Source organism: Somniosus microcephalus, chromosome 30 (genome assembly GCF_052327205.1).
Source record: "Somniosus microcephalus isolate GS21.2 chromosome 30, FLI_Smic_1.0, whole genome shotgun sequence".
Taxonomy (NCBI): Eukaryota; Metazoa; Chordata; class Chondrichthyes; order Squaliformes; family Somniosidae; genus Somniosus; species Somniosus microcephalus.
The window spans coordinates 6350942-6370986 of NC_141016.1; the positions used below are offsets into that span (position 1 = coordinate 6350942).

The following is a 20045-nucleotide window of genomic DNA, read 5'->3' on the forward strand; positions in this document are numbered from 1 at the left end:
CAGAAAATTCTGGAAATACTCAGCAGGTCAGGCAGCGTCTGTGGAGAGAGAAACAGTCAACGTTTCAGGTCGCCGACCCTTTCTGTCTGCAGTGTGTACCATGTACAGGATGTACTGCAGAAACTCGCCAAGGCTGCATCTGCCACCTCCACCATCAAGAAGGACAAGAGCAGCAGCTGCAATGGGAACTGACCGTCGCTAACATCTTTCTCTTGGACGAGTACAAAAATAATACAACTTTTAAATACAGGCGCCGATAAACACCAATGATTTTCGAAGGTGGGCAATTTCAGAGACTGAAAGTTCCTTTCTCTGGGTTTGGAGGCTCATTCCAACAGGTCGCAAAATGGATCTCTTTTTTAAAGCCAGATGACAATTATATTAAAAAAATAACGTGGCCAGCTTCAGCAGCTGGTTGCAGCAACGGGGGAATCCATGTGTCGGCGCAGGTGTTGAGCGAAGTCCGCTTGGGTTTGGCAAAGAACTTGGTTGATGAGAGATTTTGGCAACCAGCCCTAAAATAAGGGAAGAGGAAAAAAAATTAAGTTATTTAATCAGTTAGATGTCGCAGTGAAAGCTTTTCGGTATGTTTCGCGTTCCAATACCCCCACTGCAAAAAGACTCGAGGAAAGAATGATAAATGTTTCAATGCGATTTGCTTTTCTTGCATTGCCCTGTTGTCTGAGAGTGATACAGCGCAGAAGGAGGCCATTCGGCCCATCGTGCCTGTGCCGGTTCTTTGAAAGAGCTATCCAATTAGTCCCACTCCCCTGCTCTTTCCTCATAGTCCTTTTTGAAAGTTGCTATTGAATCTGCTTCCATCGTCCCATCAGGCGGCGCATTCTGCTTTGTTTTCCCCAAACAAACCAGGATTAAATCCCTCCCGCCTATCCTTAAGTAGTCTAAAAACTGATGCTCAATAGGGGTAAACCAGGTTGATTGGCAGCCCATCCACCACTTTAAACATCCCCTCCCTTCACCACCGGCGCACCGTGGCTGCAGTGTGTACCATCTACAGGATGTAATGCAGAAACTTGCCAAGGCTTCTTTGGCAGCACCTCCACCACCTAGAAGGACGAGCAGCAGCTGCATGGGAACGCCAGCTCATCAGTCGAGCCTTGTCGTACACTATTCAATGCTCGTCAGTTCACGCATTGCAGTTAAAGATGTCATCTTGTTAATTATAAAAGCCTGGATGGAGCCTGGGAATTCCCTGTAGGTTGGTGCAGGAATATTGGAAATTGCCCAGGCTGTTTTGGCCAAGAATCTATCCACGACAGGAACAGGTTATAGCTTGAGCACTTTCCTCTGCTGCACTGTTGCTTCATTAGTTAAGTAAGTGACACATCCTTTTTGCAGCATATGCAAGACTTCGAAATGTCAATTGGTAATAATTAATGAGTCGGTTATATTGGAAGCCTGTGGGCCAATGAAGACCTTCAAGAACAGGCTGACTTGACTAATTGCGCAGTCATACAGAGAATAGTATCTTGCATCAGCCTGCTGTATATAAGAACATAAGAAATAGGAGCAGCATTCGGCCCTCGAGCCTGCTCTGCCATTCAATGAGATCATGGCTGATCTTCTGCCTCAACTCCATTCACCGGCCCCATCGCCATATCCCTTGATGCCCTTACTAGTCAGAAATCTATCGACTTCTGTTTTGAATATACCCAATGACTGAGGCTCCACAGCCCTCTGGGGTAGAGAATTCCAAAGATTCACCACCCTCTGTGTGAAGAAATTTCTTCTCATCTCAGTCCTGAATGGCCTACCCTTTATCTTGAGGCTGTGGCCCCTGGTTCTAGACTCCCCAGCCAAGGGAAACATTCTCCCACCATCCACCCTATCAAGCCCTGTGATAATTTTGTATGCTTCAATGAGATCCCCTCTCATTCTTCTGAATTCAAGAGAATACAGGCCTCGTTTACACAATCTCTTCTCATATGACAGTCCTGCCATCCCAGGAATCAATCTCGTGACCCTTCGTTGCACTCCCTCTATCCTTCCTTAGGTAAGGAGACCAAAATTGTACTTGCTCCCCCCCATTATTCAACTCCTGGGGAGTACAAAGTTCTGCACGTGGCTCAGTGGATAGCGCACTCGCCTTTGAGTCAGGAAGTTGTAGGTTCAAGTCCCTCTCCAGAGAATTGAGCACAAAAATCTAGGCTGATCCTCCAGTGCAGTACTGAGGGAGTGCTGCACTGTCGGAGGTGCCGTCTTTTGGTTGAGACGTTAAACTGAGGCTGCGTCTGCGCTCTCGGGTGGATTCAAAATATTTCGTGGCACTATTTTGAAAAAGAGCTCGGGAGTTATCCCCAATGTCCTGGCCAATATTTATCCCTCAACCAATATCATTAAAACCGATTATCTGGTCATTATCACATTGCTGTTTGTGGGAGCTTGCTGTGCGCAAATAGGCTGCCGCGTTTCCTGCATTACAATAGTGACTTCAAAAGTACTCCATGGCTGTAAAGCGCTTTGGGACATCCTGTGGTTGTGCAAGGTGCTATAGAAATGCAAGTCTTTTATGTGTATACTTCAGTCAACACCCAGAGCTGTTGACTTCTCGTCCTAGGCTGACTTGCCTTCAGATCAATGCTCAGCAGCCATGTGAACTTGGTCTTGTTTGGGTCATCTGCCGAGGGACGGAGGACAATGCAAGTGGGTCCATTCTCAGCCCTGCAATTAGAACAAGGTCAGTCAACAAAGTACAACTGAATGTAGTAAAGCAATAAATGCGTGTGTGGAAACCAAGCCATATAGCGGCAGAATGCGTGGTGCCTGACTGTACAAGGCATGTCGTTGGCCCCAATTGCCTTACCTAGAATAAGAACTTATACGTGGTTTTCCTTCTGTACAATGTCGGAGGTAACGTATGTGTCCCGATCATCATTTATACTTTATGTAACCTAAAGCAGACAGCATGTATTTATAGAGCGCCTTTAACCTCGTGAAACGTCCCAAGGCGTTTCACAGCAGCGTTATCAGATAAAATTTGACACCGAGTCCCACAAGGAGATATTGGGACAGGTGACCAAAAGCTGGGTCAAAGAGGTCGGTTTTAAGGTGCGTTTTTAAGGGAGGAGAGAGATCCGGCGAGGTTTAGGGAGGGAATGCCAGAACTTGGGGCCTCGACAGCTGAATGCACGGCCGCCAATGGTGTCGTAAAGGAAATAGGGGGATGCACGAGGCGAGCGGAGATCTTAGAGGGTTGTTGGGCTGGAGGAGGTTACAGAGATAGAGAGGGGGAGAGAGCCATGGAGGGATTTGCAAACAAGGACGAGAATTTTAAAATTGAGGCGTTGCCAGAGCAGGAGCCAATGTAGGTCAGCGAGCACAGGGGTGATGGGTGAACGGGACTTGGTGCGAGTTAGGACACGGGCGGCAGAAACTACAGTGACTCATGGAAGGTAATAGAGTCAAAAATCAAAGCTGATTTTGGAGCTGAAATGTGCAAGCAGTGGGGCAATCTAATAAAACCACCAGCCATGCACTAACCTGGTGATGACAGCCATTCTGTTGGAGCAGAAACAACAAGCAGATCAACATTGCGGAGACTGGAGTATAACAATGCTGTTGGTACTTAACAGTACATGATATGTTCAAATAAAACCGCAGTAATGACTCGGGGGGGCGGGGGGGGGCCTAAATGTAAAATGGCTTCTACTGAAGAACTCTCAAAACTTTGCTGAAATCCCTGAAAGGATTGGCCCCGTGACGACAAAATGTTATGATGGATTGGGCGGGAGCTGATCAATACTTAGCAGCTTCTGCTAGAGTTAGTACAACTTCAAATTAGATGTTGTACAGCTAGATTATAGCCAGACTTTCTCAAACTTAAAGCAGGAGCCCACAAAAGCAGGTGGGTGGGGAAATCCTGACACTGAGGATACGATTGGAACTTTGGTTCTAAAGACTCTTGCGTCCTTTTAAATCTGATTGGAAAGCGCAACACGCTCCCAATATCCCAATGTGCGGAATATTTAACATTGTCTATTTAATATAGTCACTAGCAACTGTTGACACTATTCACGGCCTTCTCCAGTCTCCTGGGGTCACTCAGTCGGTAGATGTTTTACACTCCGAAGGTGCGTTACCTTATGAAACCGTTCTGCTCGGGCATCATGTCGCAGTGGGTGGACATCCCCGCGAGGAAGCAGGTCGAGCCACGCCTCTTGCAGTAGCGCACACTCACAAAGTCCCGTGGGCTGACGATGTTGCCCGCAGTCTCCGCGGAAACCTCGTGGGTAACCATGGTTTCCTTGTCGATCTTTTTCAGTATCTGAAAAGTTCAAATGATTATTTTTTTTAAAATAAACGACGCTTAGGGGAGAGTAGGCGAGGATGAAATTGAGCTCGGCTTGTCCGGCCAAAGCTCATCTCCGGCCTGAGGGAGCGATAATTATCTTTGGAATCATTGAATTATGCAGCACAAAGGAGGCCATTCAGCCCATCTTCTCCGTGTCGGCTCTTTGAAAGAGCTAGCCAATTAGTCCCACTCCCTCCACCTCTTTCCCCACAGCCCTGCAAATGTTTCCCCTTCAAGTGTTTATCCAATTCCCTTTTGAAAGTTACTATTGAATCTGCTTCCACCGCCCTTTCAGGCAGCGCATTCCAGATCATAACTCAACTTCTCTGCTCTAAGGAGAACAATCCCAGCCTCTCCAGTTTCTCCACATAACTGAAGTCCCTTTAATTCTTTCTTAAGTTGCTCTTACTGTGCTGGCGTTCATTCAACGGCCGTGCAGACGAACTTACAGTCCAGACCTCGGCGCTACGGTGATCAGCTTCGAAGCGAAGCTGCAAATTGGGACTTCTTTAGCAGACCAATGGTTGCAGAAAACGCTATGGATAAGCAGCTTGCTTTAAGCTTTCAAAATTTAACAATACAATGTCCTAAGGTGTCGCCAACAAATTGGGCCTCATGGGGGTGGGGAGAAATTAGGAGCAAAGCGGAGAGGAGAGAAAATGCCAAATGAAAACCAGTGAAGCCACATGTTTTTATAATTCATGTGGGCGGCGCTGGCAAAGCCGTCATTTATTGCCCATCCCTAGTTGCCCTGAAGTGGTGGGCTTGCTTCTTGAACCATTGCAATTTTCTTCATAGCGGTTTGGTACAACTAAGTGGGTTGTTGGGTTGCTTCACAGGGCAGTAAGAGTCAACCACAGTACTGTGGGACTGCAGTCACACACAGGCCAGACTGGGTAAGGACGGCAGGTTTCTATCCCTAAAGGATATTCGTGACAGTGCACCAGTTGGTGTGCAGGTCTGGTTACTCCAATCCCCAAAATGTGTCCAGTGCCCAAGTGTGCAATTCATTAATTTTCTTCCATTTATTCCTTTAATCCCCGATTTTAACTTGTGCTCCATTTACAACACGTGGATAGTATATTGTTTCTCCAAGAATGACCTGAATACAAGTCCACTTGCATTTCCTTAGTGCACTTTTGCCTTGGTCTCTGTACTTTTGACACTTGTGAATCGAACTGAGCATCCGCACAGATCATCCGTTGATCCTAGCAGTTTGGTTGAACTGCACTGACTTTGCATAGATGTCTGCTTTGCAAGTGATTGTAGAATTAATTGCAGCCCCATCCCATGGAATATTAGCCATTAAAGGCTATATTTATCTCGGCACAGTTCTAGTTTGGAAACCTGGATGTAAAGTGGGCTATGAATGTGCCCCTATCGGATGTCTTACCTTCACTTGTTTAATGTTTGGGTTCCACTCTCCCATTTGTTCGACTTTGTCAAACAGCTCACTGTAGAGTAGATCTGAGGGCTTGTCCATCACAACCTCAAGCTTGAACACTTTGCCAATATCTGGAAGCATTTTACTGACCACTTTGTCGCCATTTGCCTGTTTAAAAATTCAAAATGTTAAATTCGTCACTCAATTAAGAACATAGGCACAAGAATAGGCCATTCAGCCCCTCTAGCCTGCTCCGCTATTTCATTCGATCATGGTTGATCTGCTCCATCAACTCTATTTACCTGCCTTTGTTCCATATCCTTGGATGCTCTTACCTAACAAAAATCCATCTCAGTCTTGAAAGCTCCTATTGTCCCAGCATCCACAGCCTTTTGGGCGCGAGCGTTCCAGATCACTTCTACCCTTTGAGTGAAAAAGAAAACTTGTGCCCTTAGCTTCCAACCTTCATTGTGAGAACAGAGATGGCTCAATGTGGTAGCTTGTTCCAGCATGCATGGTTGGTGTTGAATAACTTTACATTGTCTCTGGAAATCTGGGTGCCATTGACCCAGATAGTTGTACCTCTTATTAGGGGGTTACAAGAGGCAACTGTTCAAACCATTCAGCATGTAGACTTGTTGAAGACCAGTGCAGAGTGGTGTTGTATCGAATTAGATCGAGTCTACAGCACAGAAACCGGCTATTTGGCCCAATTGGTCCATGCCGGTGTTTAAGCTCCACACGAGCCTCCTCCCACTCTACTTCCATCGCACCCCATCCTTCTATTCCTCTCAACCAGGGCTGACACTAATCAGGGTGGAGTGGAGTGAAGAAATCCAGTTCATTATGATCTCGGCTCTGACTTATGATCACTGAACAAGTTAAGTTTGTTTTCAGGACCTCAGCTGCCAGGATTTTGACTGTTTTGGCATCGCATTTCACAATTCCAGCCATTTTTTCCATTGAAAACTGCAAACAAGGGGCCTTGATTTGTGGTGACTCCTTGTATCTATCAGTAATTTAAATGAGCTTTATCTATGGGGCAACATCCGCTGTGGGCTATGACTGGTTCCTTTTTCAAAGGTAATGTCTCGAGCATTGGCTGAATGGAATATTGCAACAGAACTCACTGCTTCAATCTCAGCCTTCCATCCACTTGCGTCTTGAAGAATGCAGAGGGACTTGTGTAATGCCTCTTCGCCCTGCTTAACGTAGGCCATTTCTGCCTCCGAATATGGTTTCTCTTCAAGCCTACAACCTAATTTGTGGGGTGGGTGGAGGGAGATAAAAAGCAATGAGTGTTGAGCATTTATAATAGGGGTGGTAGATCAGCATGGTGTGTACCGCTGATACCTCTCCAACACGGTTACATCCTACAAGAAAGTTGATGTCCTTCAGTTGCTTTTTTGAACCTTAGTCTTTCTTACTACTTACACAATGCGAGGTTGCTGTCAACTCATCACGACCTAGTTACATGCCGTGCCTGGCATTGGATCTTCGCCTAGATTTCCCAATTTCTTATTTTTCATTTAGGGTTGGGGTTAATTTTCATATACTTCCCGTAACTTGAAATTGTGATGTGCTTCGAGTATTACTGAACCTGAGCATTCGGCTCTCTCGAATAGTTTATCCTAAACTTTGAAAGAGTTATCCTACAGCGATACCAAACCAGATGGCCAACCATCACCTCGAGCATCCTTATCAAAAAAAAGAATGGTCTGGCCTCATTTTCTTGGTCTTGGGGGACCTGAATATAAATATCATTGGCATCGTCCAGGAACGCAACAACAGCTGGTACTCAGTCTGCCAGTATCGGACGCTTCCCACAGTCAGTTTTGTCACCGGCCTGAGTGCCTGATGCCCTATTGAAGCAGCAAAGTGGGAATTGCCCTAGTCCCACTAATTAAGCTTTTTATTTTACTTTTTACATCTATTGCGCAGTACTAATTAGGAAGCACGGTCCTTGAGATTCCTGAACTGATCATGCACCGAGAGTGTTCTTGACACTGATCCAACTAATTTTAATAAGCTCGATCTGCTCAATGAAAGGGTGGGGGTTGGAGGGAGCGGGTGGGGGTTGGAGGGGGCGGGTGGGAGTGCAATTGTGACCATAGAATCTTGTTGCATGGAAGGAGGCCATTCGGCCCGTCGTACCTGTGCCGGCTCTTTGCAAGCGCTCTCCAATTAGCCCCACTCCCACCTGCTCTTTCCCCATAGTCCTGCAATTTTTTTCTTTTCAAGTATTTGTCCGAATCCCTTTTGAAAGTTACGATTGAATCTGCTTCCACCGCCCTTTCAGGTAGTGTGTTCCATGTCATCATAACTTGAACTGCAACATTGTGCAAACCTATTTACCTAGTGCAGATATCATGTGGCCACCCTGGTTACTTATATAAAATTACATAGAATGTACAGCACAGAAACAGGCCATTCGGCCCAACAAGTCTATGCCGGTGTTTCTGCTCCACACGAGCCTCCTCCCACCCCTCTTCATCTCACCCTCTCAACATTTCCTCCTATTCCTTTCTCCCTCATGTGTTTATCCAGCTTCCCCTTAAATGCATCTGTGCTGTTCGCCGTAACCACTCCCTGTGGTAGCGAGTTCCACATTCTCACCACTCTCTGGGTAAAGTGATTAGGCTGGATAGCTCTTTGTTGGCCGGCGCGGACACGATGGGCCAAAATGGCCTCCTTCCTTGCTGTAACTTTCTATAATTCTATGCTTCTATAAAGGAGTTTCTCCTGAATTCCCTATTGGATTTATTAGTGACTATCTTATATTTATGGAGCCTAGTTCTGGTCTCCCTCACAAGTGGAAACATTTTCTCTACGTCTACCCTATTGAACCCTTTCATAATCTTAAAGACCTATCAGGTCACCCCTCAGCCTTCTCTTTTCCAGAGAAATGAGCCCCAGCCTGTTCAATCTTTCCTGATGAGTATAACCTCTCAGTTCTGGTATCATCCTTTGTAAATCTTTTTTGCACCTTCTCCAATGCCTCTATATCCTTTTTATAAAACAGAGACCAGAACTGTTCACAGTGCTCCAAGTATATGGTCTATATTCCAAGTGTGGTCTAACCAAGGTTCTATACAAGTTTAACACAACTTCTCTGCTTTTCAATTCTAACCCTCTAGAAATGAACCCCAGTGCTTGGTTTGCTTTTTTTAAATGGCTTTTCTCGTTAATTATTAACCTGTGTCACTACTTTTAGTGATCTGTGTATTGGTACCCCTAGATCCCTTTGCTTCTCTACCCCATTTAGAAACAGATTTTGCAAGGAGTATGTGGATTCCTTATTTTTCCTACCAAAATGCACCACCTCACACCAGTGTTCCCCGTCATTTGTTTTGTTTGGGTGTGCGGCCCCTTTATAAGGGGCTGCGCGGCCCATTCACAGAACTTTAACAAAGGAAAAGCTGGTCCCGGGCTGCATGGGACCGGCAGAGAGCCGCGCAGCCACGTAACTTATAGGGAACGATGCCTCGCGCTTATCTATCCTGAAATTAATTTGCCATTTGCTCGCCCATTCTGCAAGTTTATTAATGCCTTCTTTGGTGAACACTGAAAGCAAATCCAGAAATATAAAAACAGAACCACGCAAGTGAAAAATGAGCACTCTAAACATCTGTACTCACTGATTACGGAGCTCCTCCGGCGGACCTGACTGACCCACGTGCTGGGCCCTTGGTTCTGAAGCCTGAGGTGATTCAGCTTGTGTCCGAGAGCTGCCACTGCTGTATGTCTCAACCCTAGAGACCAAAAGAAGAAGAGTGTTAAATTGTAAGCTCAGAATCTTAAATCAGAAATGCTGACACTTGTAACATACCCAGTCACCGCTAGTACTGTAACATACCCAGTCACCGCTAGTACTGTAACATACCCAGTCACAGCTAGTACTGTAACATACCCAGTCACAGCTAGTACTGTAACATACCCAGTCACCGCTAGTACTGTAACATACCCAGTCACCGCTAGTACTGTAACATACCCAGTCACCGCTAGTACTGTAACATACCCAGTCACCGCTAGTACTGTAACATACCCAGTCACAGCTAGTACTGTAACATACCCAGTCACAGCTAGTACTGTAACATACCCAGTCACCGCTAGTACTGTAACATACCCAGTCACCGCTAGTACTGTAACATACCCAGTCACCGCTAGCACTGTAACATACCCGGTCACCGCTAGTACTGTAACATACCCAGTCACCGCTAGCACTGTAACATACCCAGTCACCGCTAGTACTGTAACATACCCGGTCACCGCTAGTACTGTAACATACCTGGTCACTGCTAGTACTGTAGAACACGGTTCCATACAAGCAGGAAACAGGCCCATCCTCCTTTTCCAAACTGGTGTACTGCTTCCCTCCAGAAACACAGCCCTCCGAGAACCCAGTCGCCTTGTGTAGCTTCCTCTGGCCACTTTGAGCACCCTTTTGAAGTGGTGATACTTGTGATAAGGTCTGGTGAACATTTTGGGGATGGCTTTCCGCACCTACTGACGAACTTGGTGCCTCACAACTTGAGCCGCCTCGGGGAAATACCCTCCATGCCCTTTAGCTCTGCGCGGAGGGGTTTCCTGTACGGGCTGCTCCTGCACACTCTCCACTTTGTCATCTTCGCCTGCCGACCGGACACGCCATCTTGCCGTCTGGCGGAGGCGGAGGTCCCCAATGGGGGGCTCTCTACGCAGGAGTCCCCCTATTGGGGACTTGGCCTGGAGGGTGTTGCACGGAGCAGTCCCGTGCAATAAAATGTTAAGTAGGTTCATGGACTCCCAGGCCGCCTGCCTTTTTTGCGGCCTAGAGGAGTCCGTGTTTCATGTGTATATTCAATGTGTGAGGTTGCAGCCCCTGTTCCACTACCTAAAGGGGCTGCTCCTTGATTTTTGGTTGCACTTCAGTCCCACGCTCCTGATCTTCGGTCACCCGGTGCGGAGGGGAGCGGGCAGGTCGGAGGACCTCCTCGTAGGACTGCTCCTGGGCCTGGCCAAAGTGGCCATTAATAGGTCCAGGCAGCAGGTGGTCGAGGGGGTCATCTGGCCCGATTGCCTGCCTCTCTTCCGCGGCTATATTCGCGCCCGGGTGGCCCTGGAGATGGAGCATGCGCTGCCCGCTGGCGCACTTGAGGCATTCCGAGACCGGTGGGCACCGCGGGGACTGGAGTGCATCGTCACCCCGGCAAATCAAATTTTAGTTTAATTTGTTAAGTTTTAGTTAAAGTTTTATTAAGTTACAGTTAATTCACAGTTGATTTAGTTCAACAAAAAGAGGACCGATTGGCGAACCTGCGCACATCTCGGCATCCAGTCAGGGTTTGCCTGTCTGCGGGACAGTGCGGAGAGATTGTATGCTGATCCCAGCTATTCTTGAATCAATTAAGATGCAGGATTATCCCAGCTTTGATACAGTTCGATGAAGATCTAACAAAATACACCGTAATAGAACTGTTGGTCCTGCATAGTGGTAGGCCATTCAGCCCCTCAAGCCTATTCCACCATTCTATTAGATCATGGCTCATCTGTACAACAACAACAACTTGTATTTATATAGCGCCTTTAACATAGTAAAACATCCCAATGCGTTTCACAGGAGTATTATAAGACAAAAAAATTTGACTCTGAGCCACAAGGAGAAATTAGGGCAGGTGACCAGAAGATTGATCAAAGAGGTAGGTTTTAAGGAGTGTCATAAAGGAAGAAAGAGAGGTAGCGAGGCGGAGAGGTTTAGGCAGGGAATTCCAGAGCTTAGGGCCCAGGCAACAGAAGGCACGGCCACCAATGACTGAGCGTACCTCAACTCCATTTACCCGCCTTTGATCCCTTGATACCCTTGCCGAGTAAAAATCTGTTAACGTCAGCTGTGAAAATGTCAATTGACTCCCAGCATCCACAACCTTTTGGCGGAGAGTTCCAGATTTCCACAACCCTTTGTGTGAAAAAGAGTATCTTGATTTCACTCCTGAATGTCCTCGCCCTAAATATAAGACTGTGCTTCCTCATTCGGAATGCCTCCAACAGAGGAAATGGATTCTCCGTATCTACCCTATCGAATCTCTTTATCGTTCTGAAGACCTTGATTAGATCGCCTCTCAACCGTCTAAATTCAAGGCAATACCAGTCAAGTTTATGCACTCTGTTATTTTAAGAACACAAGAAATAGGAGCAGGAGTCGGCCATTTGGCCCTTCGAGCCTGCTCCGCCATTCAATAAGATCACGGCTGATCTTCTACCTCATCTCCACTTTCCTGCACTAGCCCCATATCCCTTGATTCCGTTAATATTCAAAAATCTATCGATTTCCGTCTTGAATATACTCAACGACTGAGCCTCCACAGCCCTCTGGGGTAGAGAATTCCAAAGATTCACCACCCTCTAAGTGAAGAAATTTCTCCTCATCTCAGTCCTAAATGGCCGACCCCTTATTCTGAGACTGTGACCCCTGGTTCTAGACTCCCCTGCCAGGGGAAACATCCTCCCTGCATCTACCCTGTTGAGCCCTGTAAGAATTTTGTATGTTTCAATGAAATTACCTCTCATTCTTCGAGCCGCTAGAGAATATAGGCCTAGTCTACTCAATCTCTCCTTATAGAGCAATACCCGCATCCCAGGAACCAGTCTGGTGAACCTTCGTTGCACTCCCTCTATGGCAAGTATATCCTTCCTTAGGTAAGGAGACCAAAACTGTACACAATACTCCAGGTGTGGTCTCACCAGGGCCCTATATAATTGCAGTAAGACGTCTTTACTCTTATACTCAATACAGTCATCCTACTGAACTCCACAAATAAACTCTAAAGCCTGCACATCTGCCAATGCACTTTATTATGGTTATGTTTATGTTAATGTATTACAAGACAAATGTATGTGGAATGTTTAAATGTCTTAATCTAAATGTACACTCTTGGGAGCCGCAAGCCTACATTTCATTGTACTGCACTTGTGCACTAACAATGACAATAAAAGTTGATTTGATTTGATTTGATCTTGTAATAAAGGCCAACATACCATTTGCTTTCCTAATTGCTTACTGTACCTGCATGTTAACTTTCAGTGATTCGTGTATAAGGACACCCAGGTCCCTCTGAACACCAACATTTCCCAATCTCTCACCATTTACAAAATACTCTGCTTTTCTATTTTTCCTACCAAAGTGGATAACTTCACATTTCTCCACATTATATTCCATTTGCCATGTTCTTGCCCACTCACTTAGCCTGTCTACATCCCCTTGAAGCCTCCTTGCATTCTCCTTCGTGTCGCTCGGTGTCCTTGCAGTAGGACAGCGGTGAATACACTCTGTGAAGGGCGCCTTGATAGACCCAAGATTTATGGGTTCAACCACAATGATGGTAAGAACATTCTTGGCAGCTACTGCTGAACGGCTGGAATATCTGTCAAATTAATTGGGCAGCATCAGCTGCTTATGTGAGGAAGTTAAGTGAGCTTTCTTATTATTAGCGTACATCCTTCTTAAAAGCACTGACCATATTTTATGGCTGTCAGAAGCCCTTGAGTTCCACAAGAAGCCAATTCAAAGACTCCCCTCCTCCCCCAGCTCCTCTCACAATCTGCGTTTGCTTCGAGTGGTTGACTGTCATAGATTGGAGCCTAAGAGTTTTACCAGTTAATTACCATTTAACAAACCGATATAATTACTGTTTCCAATTACCTGTTAGAGTTCGGAAATGCTGGTAAGAGATTGCTGCGCAGAGCTTGAAAGTGGCTGGAATCATCTTGTGTCTTGCTCACTGTTACACTGGGATCTTTTTCTGTCCTCTGTGGATTGTCCTTTTTTATACGCTCTGCGAAGGACACGTTGATATCAGGTCCAAAATTTATGGGTGTGACCAGAACAATGTCAAGTACACTCTTGACGTCTGTACTCAAATGCCAGGAATATTCATCAAATTAACTTGCATAACACATCAAGCTGCAATAAAGTTTTAGTGCCGGTCCTAAAAGCATACGTGACCATATTTGTAAGTACGTTGAGCATTAAAGTCAAATGATTCAGCTGGGTCTCCTCCTCCTCGCTTTGCCATCCAGACATAAAACCGAGAAGCATTATACATGATGTAGAACAGCTAATGCTTCACACTCTGGTTCATTGCATTCCATTTCAAGGAAGTTCCCTTTGCCACGTGCTAAACGGAAGATGTCCCGTGTGGAAGCACTACTCCCAAATATCCCCACGGTATTTAGCCTTCTGGCTGAGAATGAGCAAGAACCAGGTCTGGATGTAAAGATCCAATGCTACTTCAGTGTGTCACTGAATAGTCCCACTGTTAGGACGACTTGTGCAGTTGCATAGCTTCATAGAGAGCCTGGAGAATGGTCAGGAAACCAGCTACAGCCCACATCTCCAGGGGAAATCATTGAGGGAAAGGTACCTGATCACTGCACTCATCGTGGGCCATCAACTTTCCAATATGGCAATTTACTGGGTTGATACCTTCAGTGTGCTCTGACCTTTGCTGAATGTCCAATTGGCCGTACTGGCCAGTCCCATTCTCCAGTCACTACCCATATGTTCTTAACCTTCATGAGCACAAATGGGACCTTCATACCGTATTATGAAAAAAGTACAGTCTTGTACAAGACACACTAAAGGTAAAATTGATTAAATATTTTGTAAAAATGTTCCCTTTATTCAATATGCCACTGTACTAGCAGATCCCCCATGGCAATGCTCCTGTTGATTTGAAGGCTATTCTGAAGCGTGATGCCTGAAGTGTGCAAAGCAAGTGTGACAGTGACGGGAAGTGCCTGCTAAGTAGGACTTGTATATTAAAATATTATGGATTATATTGAGAATGCAGCTTTACTATGCAAGAGAAAATATCAATGAGAAATATAAAAGTGCATCAAACCGTGTCTGGCGGTGGTTGTAAATTGTTTAATGTGTGCAGTGAAGATAGCTGAATGCTTGAATTTGGAATTTAACTATAGAATCAGAGAATGTTAGTGCAGAACAAGGCCATTCAGCCCATCCTGCCTATGCCAGCTCTCTGAAAGAGCTACCCAATTCATTCCATTTCTTGCCCTTTCCCCCAAACTCTCTAATCTTTGTTTTTCAACATTATTATTCACCTTCCTTTTAAAAGAAACTTTTATAGATTCTCCTTGAGCCACTGCTTCTGGTAGGGTGTCCCATGTCCTCACAACCCTGTCAATTAAAATGATTCCTAACTTCCACCTTTGATCTCTTGGGATGATTTATTTGAAAGCTATTGACTTACCAACCAGTGTAAATAACTTTTCCCAGCTAGGTTGGAAGAATTGAATTGCACTTTGTACTGAGCCCATGGCTCAGTGGGCAGCACCCTTGTCTCTGAGTCAGGAGGTTGTGGGTTCGAGTCCCGCTCCAGAGACTTGAGCACAAAAATCAAGGCTGACACTCCCAGTGCAGTGCCAAGGGAGTGCTGCACTGTCAGAGGTGCCGTCTTTTGGATGAGACGTTAAACCGTCTGCTCTCTCAGGTGGATGTAAAAAATCCCACAGCCACTATTTCGAAGAAGAGCAGGAGAGTTATCCCCGATGTCCTGGGCCAATATTAATCCCAAAAACAACATTATCTGGCCATTATCACATTACTGTTTGTGGGAGCTTGCTGTGTGCAAATTGGCTTTTGTGTTTCCTACATTACAACAGTGACTACACTTCAAAAACAGTACTTCATTGGCTGTAAAGTGCTTTGAGACATCCGGTGGTAGTGAAAGGCGCTATACGAATGCAAGTCTTTCTTTATGAGCTGAAACCTGTGCTGTGAAGATTCAAATTGGGGCGGTCATGGTCAAGTTGCTCTGAGTGACTGACTCACGACACACGTGAAGATTTGTACCTTTTCATTTCAACTTTATTGCTTGTGGTCTACCTCAAGCTGGACCAGTGTGTCCGAAGAAGTCTGCCTTAACAAGAAGGCGCTACACCTAATTAAACTGACTGAGGCTGAACATTTCAGAAACCTGGCTACAAATCACATTGCACAACTCTCGCTTTGCCAGTTGTGGCTGCTTGATTCCTATCACTGTGTAACTCTTCCACATCCTAATGTGAAGTCAATTGACAAAGTGATGCACGACCTTGCACCACTCCTATCCACGCACATCCTTGACTTATCCAGGGAAAATACCATTCGTTAATATACTGACCTTCAGATAAGATTTCATTCGATAAAGACTCTTATTTTTAGCTGGTGCTGTAGAATCAACTGCTTTTGAACTGTGTTATTGAGACTTTTGCCCAATTTCCTTAAATGCAATGGAGATTGAGGCAGGGTCAGCTTTGGAATATATGAATGTACGAGACCAGGAAAGACCATTCAGGTCCATCTGGCTGGTCCTAATGTCACATAAAATAGCATCCCACAATACCTCATACCTCAACATTTACCCCTCCAGGTTCAGCTCTTCAAAACAGCGCCCCCGCCCCCCCATTCTGCTAAAAGACCTACACCGTCATTTGGACCCTCCCTCTTCTATGATGGAAGCTACGCCTCCTTTCAGGATCTATGACAATGTTAAACAGATTGAGTAAGTCCTTCATGGCCTTGGCTGCATCCATCAGATCAGCCCTGAGCCTGCTCTTCAGTGTAAACGTTCCCAGCATCAGCCACCTCTCCTCATGAGCTGTGTGCCGAATTCCAGCTACCTCTTTCCTTGTCCTTTGCTGAACTCTTTCAAATGCCTGATTTAAATTAACCCGATTGCATGTAATTGGCCCATGTGAAGTGTTCATTCTTCAAGTCTAGTTGTAGAACTGTAGCTGCAGCATGACTTCTAACCCCTTGTATTCTAGTCCTCTAACTATAAAGGCCAGCATCCCATTAGCCTTTTTGATTACTTTTTGTACCTGTCCCTGACATTTTAATGATCTGTGTACATGGACCCCTCTTCGGACATCAACTATTTTTAACTTTTCGCCATTTAGGAAGTACCCTGTTCTATCCTTTTTAGGTCCAAGTTGGATGCCCTCACACTTGCCTACACTGAAATCCATTTGCCACAGTTTTGTCCATTCACTTAATCTATTAACATCTCTTTGTAATTTTGGACTCCCATCTACACTGCTTACATTGCCGCCTATCGTTCTGTCATCGGAAAACTCGTCTCTCTATCCCATCATCTAAGTGATTTTAAATACAGTGAATAGTTGAGGCCCCAACACAGATCCCTGTGGGACGCCACGAGTCACATCCTGCCAATTAGAGTACCTGCCCAGTATCCCGACTGCCTGTCTCCTGCCGCTCAGCCAATCTCCTAACCAGGTTAATAATTTACCTTCAATTCCATGAGCTTCAACTTTGGTTAACAGCCTCTCATGAGGGACTTTATCGAATGTCTTCTGGAAGTCCATATAAATAACATCCTTAGACATTCCCCTGTCCACTACTTTAGTCACCTCTTCAAAAAATTCAATCAGGTTCGTCAGGCATGATTACCTTTTAGAAATCCATGCTGGCTCTCTCTGACCAACTGAAAATTTTCAAGGTGTTCAGCCACTCTTAATTAAAGACTCTAGTAATTTGCCAACAACAGATGTTAGGCTAACTGGTCTGTAATGCCCTGGTTTCCCTCTCTCACCTTTCTTAAATAGCGGAGTGACATGCGCAATTTTCCAATCAGCCTGGATTAGGTGCTCGAGTCATGTCATGGGGCTTGTACCCACAACCTTTTGTAATGTGCAATGCAAGCACTACTGTAGATGGAGATGTTTAGACCCCAGCACACACTCACACGTGAGCTGCTAATTGCGGTGATGTGACAGCCTTGGCTCAGTGGGAGCTTGTAGGTACAAGTTCCACTCCAGAGATTGAGCACATAATCCAGGCTGACACTCCAGTGCAGTACGGAGGGAGCGCTGCACTGTTGGAGGCTAAGTGCTGAGGGAGCACTGCATTGTCGGAGGGGCAGTGCTGAGGGAGCACTGCATTGTCGGAGGGGCAGTACTGAGGGAGCGCTGCACTGTCGGAGAGGCAGTACTGAGAGAGCGCTGCACTGTCGGAGGGGCAGTACTGAGGGAGCGCTGCATTGTCGGAGGGGCAGTGCTGAGGGAGCACTGCATTGTCGGAGGGGCAGTACTGAGGGAGCGCTGCACTGTCGGAGAGGCAGTACTGAGGGAGCGCTGCACTGTCGGAGGGGCAGTACTGAATGAGCGCTGCACTGTCGGATGGGCAGTACTGAGGGAGCGCCGCACTGTCGGAGGGGCAGTACTGAGGGAGTGTCGCACTGTCAGAGGGGCAGTACTGAAGGAGTGCCACACTGTCGGAGGGGCAGTACTGAGGGAGAGCTGCAAGGTCGGAGGGGCAGTACTGAGGGAGTGCTGCACTGTCGGAGGGGCAGTACTGAGGGAGCACTGCATTGTCGGAGGGGCAATACTGAGGGAGCGCCACACTGTCAGAGGGTCAGTACTGAGGGAGCGCCGCACTGTCAGAGGGGCAGTACTGAGGGAGCGCCACACTGTCAGAGGGGCAGTACTGAGGGAGTGCCGCTCTGTCGGAGGGGCAGTACTGAGGGAGTGCCGCACTGTCAGAGGGGCAGTAATGAGGGAGAGCTGCACTGTCATCCGGGCAGTACTGAGGGAGTGCTGCACTGTCGGAGGGGGGCAGTACTGAGGGAGCGCCGCACTGTCAGAGGGTCAGTATTGAGGGAGTGCTGCACTGTCGGAGGGCAGTACTGAGGAAGCGCTGCATTGTCGGAGGGGCAGTACTGAGGGAGCGCCGCACTGTCGGAGGGGCAGTACTGAGGGAGCGCTGCACTGTCGGAGGGGCAGTACTGAGGGAGCGCTGCACTGTCAGAGGGGCAGTACTGATGGAGTGCTGCACTGTCGGAGGGGCAGTACTGAGGGAGCACCGCATGGTCAGAGGGTCAGTACTGAGGGAGCACCGCACTGTCAGAGGGTCAGTATTGAGGGAGTGCTGCACTGTTGGAGGGGCAGAACTGAGGGACTGCTGCACTGTCGGAGGCGCAGTACTGAGGGAGCGCCACACTGTCAGAGGGGCAGTACTGAGGGAGTGCCACACTGTCGGAGGGGCAGTACTGAGGGAGTGCCGCACTGTCAGAGGGTCAGTACTGAGGGAGTGCTGCACTGTCGGAGGGGCAGTACTGAGGAAGCGCTGCATTGTAAGAGGGGAGCAGTACTGAGGGAGTACCGCACTGTCAGAGGGTCAGTACTGAGGGAGTGCTGCACTGTCGGAGGGGCAGTACTGAGGGAGCACCGCATGGTCAGAGGGTCAGTACTGAGGGAGCACCGCACTGTCAGAGGGTCAGTATTGAGGGAGTGCTGCACTGTCGGAGGGGCAGAACTGAGGGACTGCTGCACTGTCAGAGGCGCAGTACTGAGGGAGCGCCACACTGTCAGAGGGGCAGTACTGAGGGAGTGCTGCACTGTCGGAGGGGCAGTACTGAGGAAGCGCTGCATTGTCAGAGGGGAGCAGTACTGAGGGAGTACCGCACTGTCAGAGGGTCAGTACTGAGGGAGTGCTGCACTGTCGGAGGGGCAGTACTGAGGGAGTGCTGCACTGTCGGAGGGGCAGTACTGAGGAAGCACTGCATTGTCAGAGGGGCAGTACTGAGGGAGCGCCGCACTGTCGGAGGGGCAGTACTGAGGGAGCGTCGCACTGTCGGAGGGGCAGTACTGAGGGAGTGCTGCACTGTCGGAGGGGCAGTACTGAGGGAGCGCCGCACTGTCGGAGGGGCTGTACTGAGGGAGCGCTGCATTGTTGGAGGGGTAGTACTGAGGAAACACTGCACTGTCGGAGGGGTAGTACTGAGGGAGTGCCACACTGCCGGAGGTGCCGTCTATTGGGTGAGGTATTAAACCGAGGCCCCGTCTGCTGTCTCAGGTGGATGTAAAAGATCCCACAACATGACAACTGATCATAAGACAATATGTAGCTGTACTTGTGTTATCCCTGTTTATAGATTCAAATCATTGTTCTAATCACATGCAGTCTTAAGGTGTGCACTTCATAATGTGTTTGTTAATGTGTGGATATCTCGACTAATGTAATGCAAGACAATACGAGCGCCCTTAAAATCAGACCCTTTAGTCTCAAGAGCAGGAGGTGTTGGATGGAAGATGAAGGTATCTCACTTTATGCTGACCCCAAATCTCACAAAATACTGTGTCCCATGTCCTAACACGCCCCAAGTCCCACTCACCCATCACCCCTGTTCTCGCTGGCCTTCATTGACTCCCAGTCCTCGAAAGCCTCGATGTTTAAAATTCTCATCCTCTTGTTCAAATCCCTGCACGGCCTCGCCCCTCCCTATCTCTGTAACCTCTTCCAGCCCTACAACCCTCTGAGATCTCTGCGTTTCTCCAATTCTGGCCCCTTGA

General features: G+C 47.2%; 1 protein-coding gene across 1 annotated transcript; it reads right to left on the minus strand.

The window, feature by feature from the left end:
* Positions 1-404: 404 nt before the first annotated feature.
* Positions 405-13438, minus strand: star (steroidogenic acute regulatory protein). The gene is made up of 7 exons (XM_085970790.1): positions 13375-13438; positions 9335-9448; positions 6827-6954; positions 5706-5864; positions 4101-4285; positions 2589-2682; positions 405-515 (listed from the first exon to the last, which is right to left on the minus strand). The coding sequence occupies exons 1-7, from the start codon at positions 13436-13438 to the stop codon at positions 405-407; spliced, it is 855 nt and encodes a 284-aa protein (XP_085826916.1).
* Between the last annotated feature and the right edge of the window lie 6607 nt (positions 13439-20045).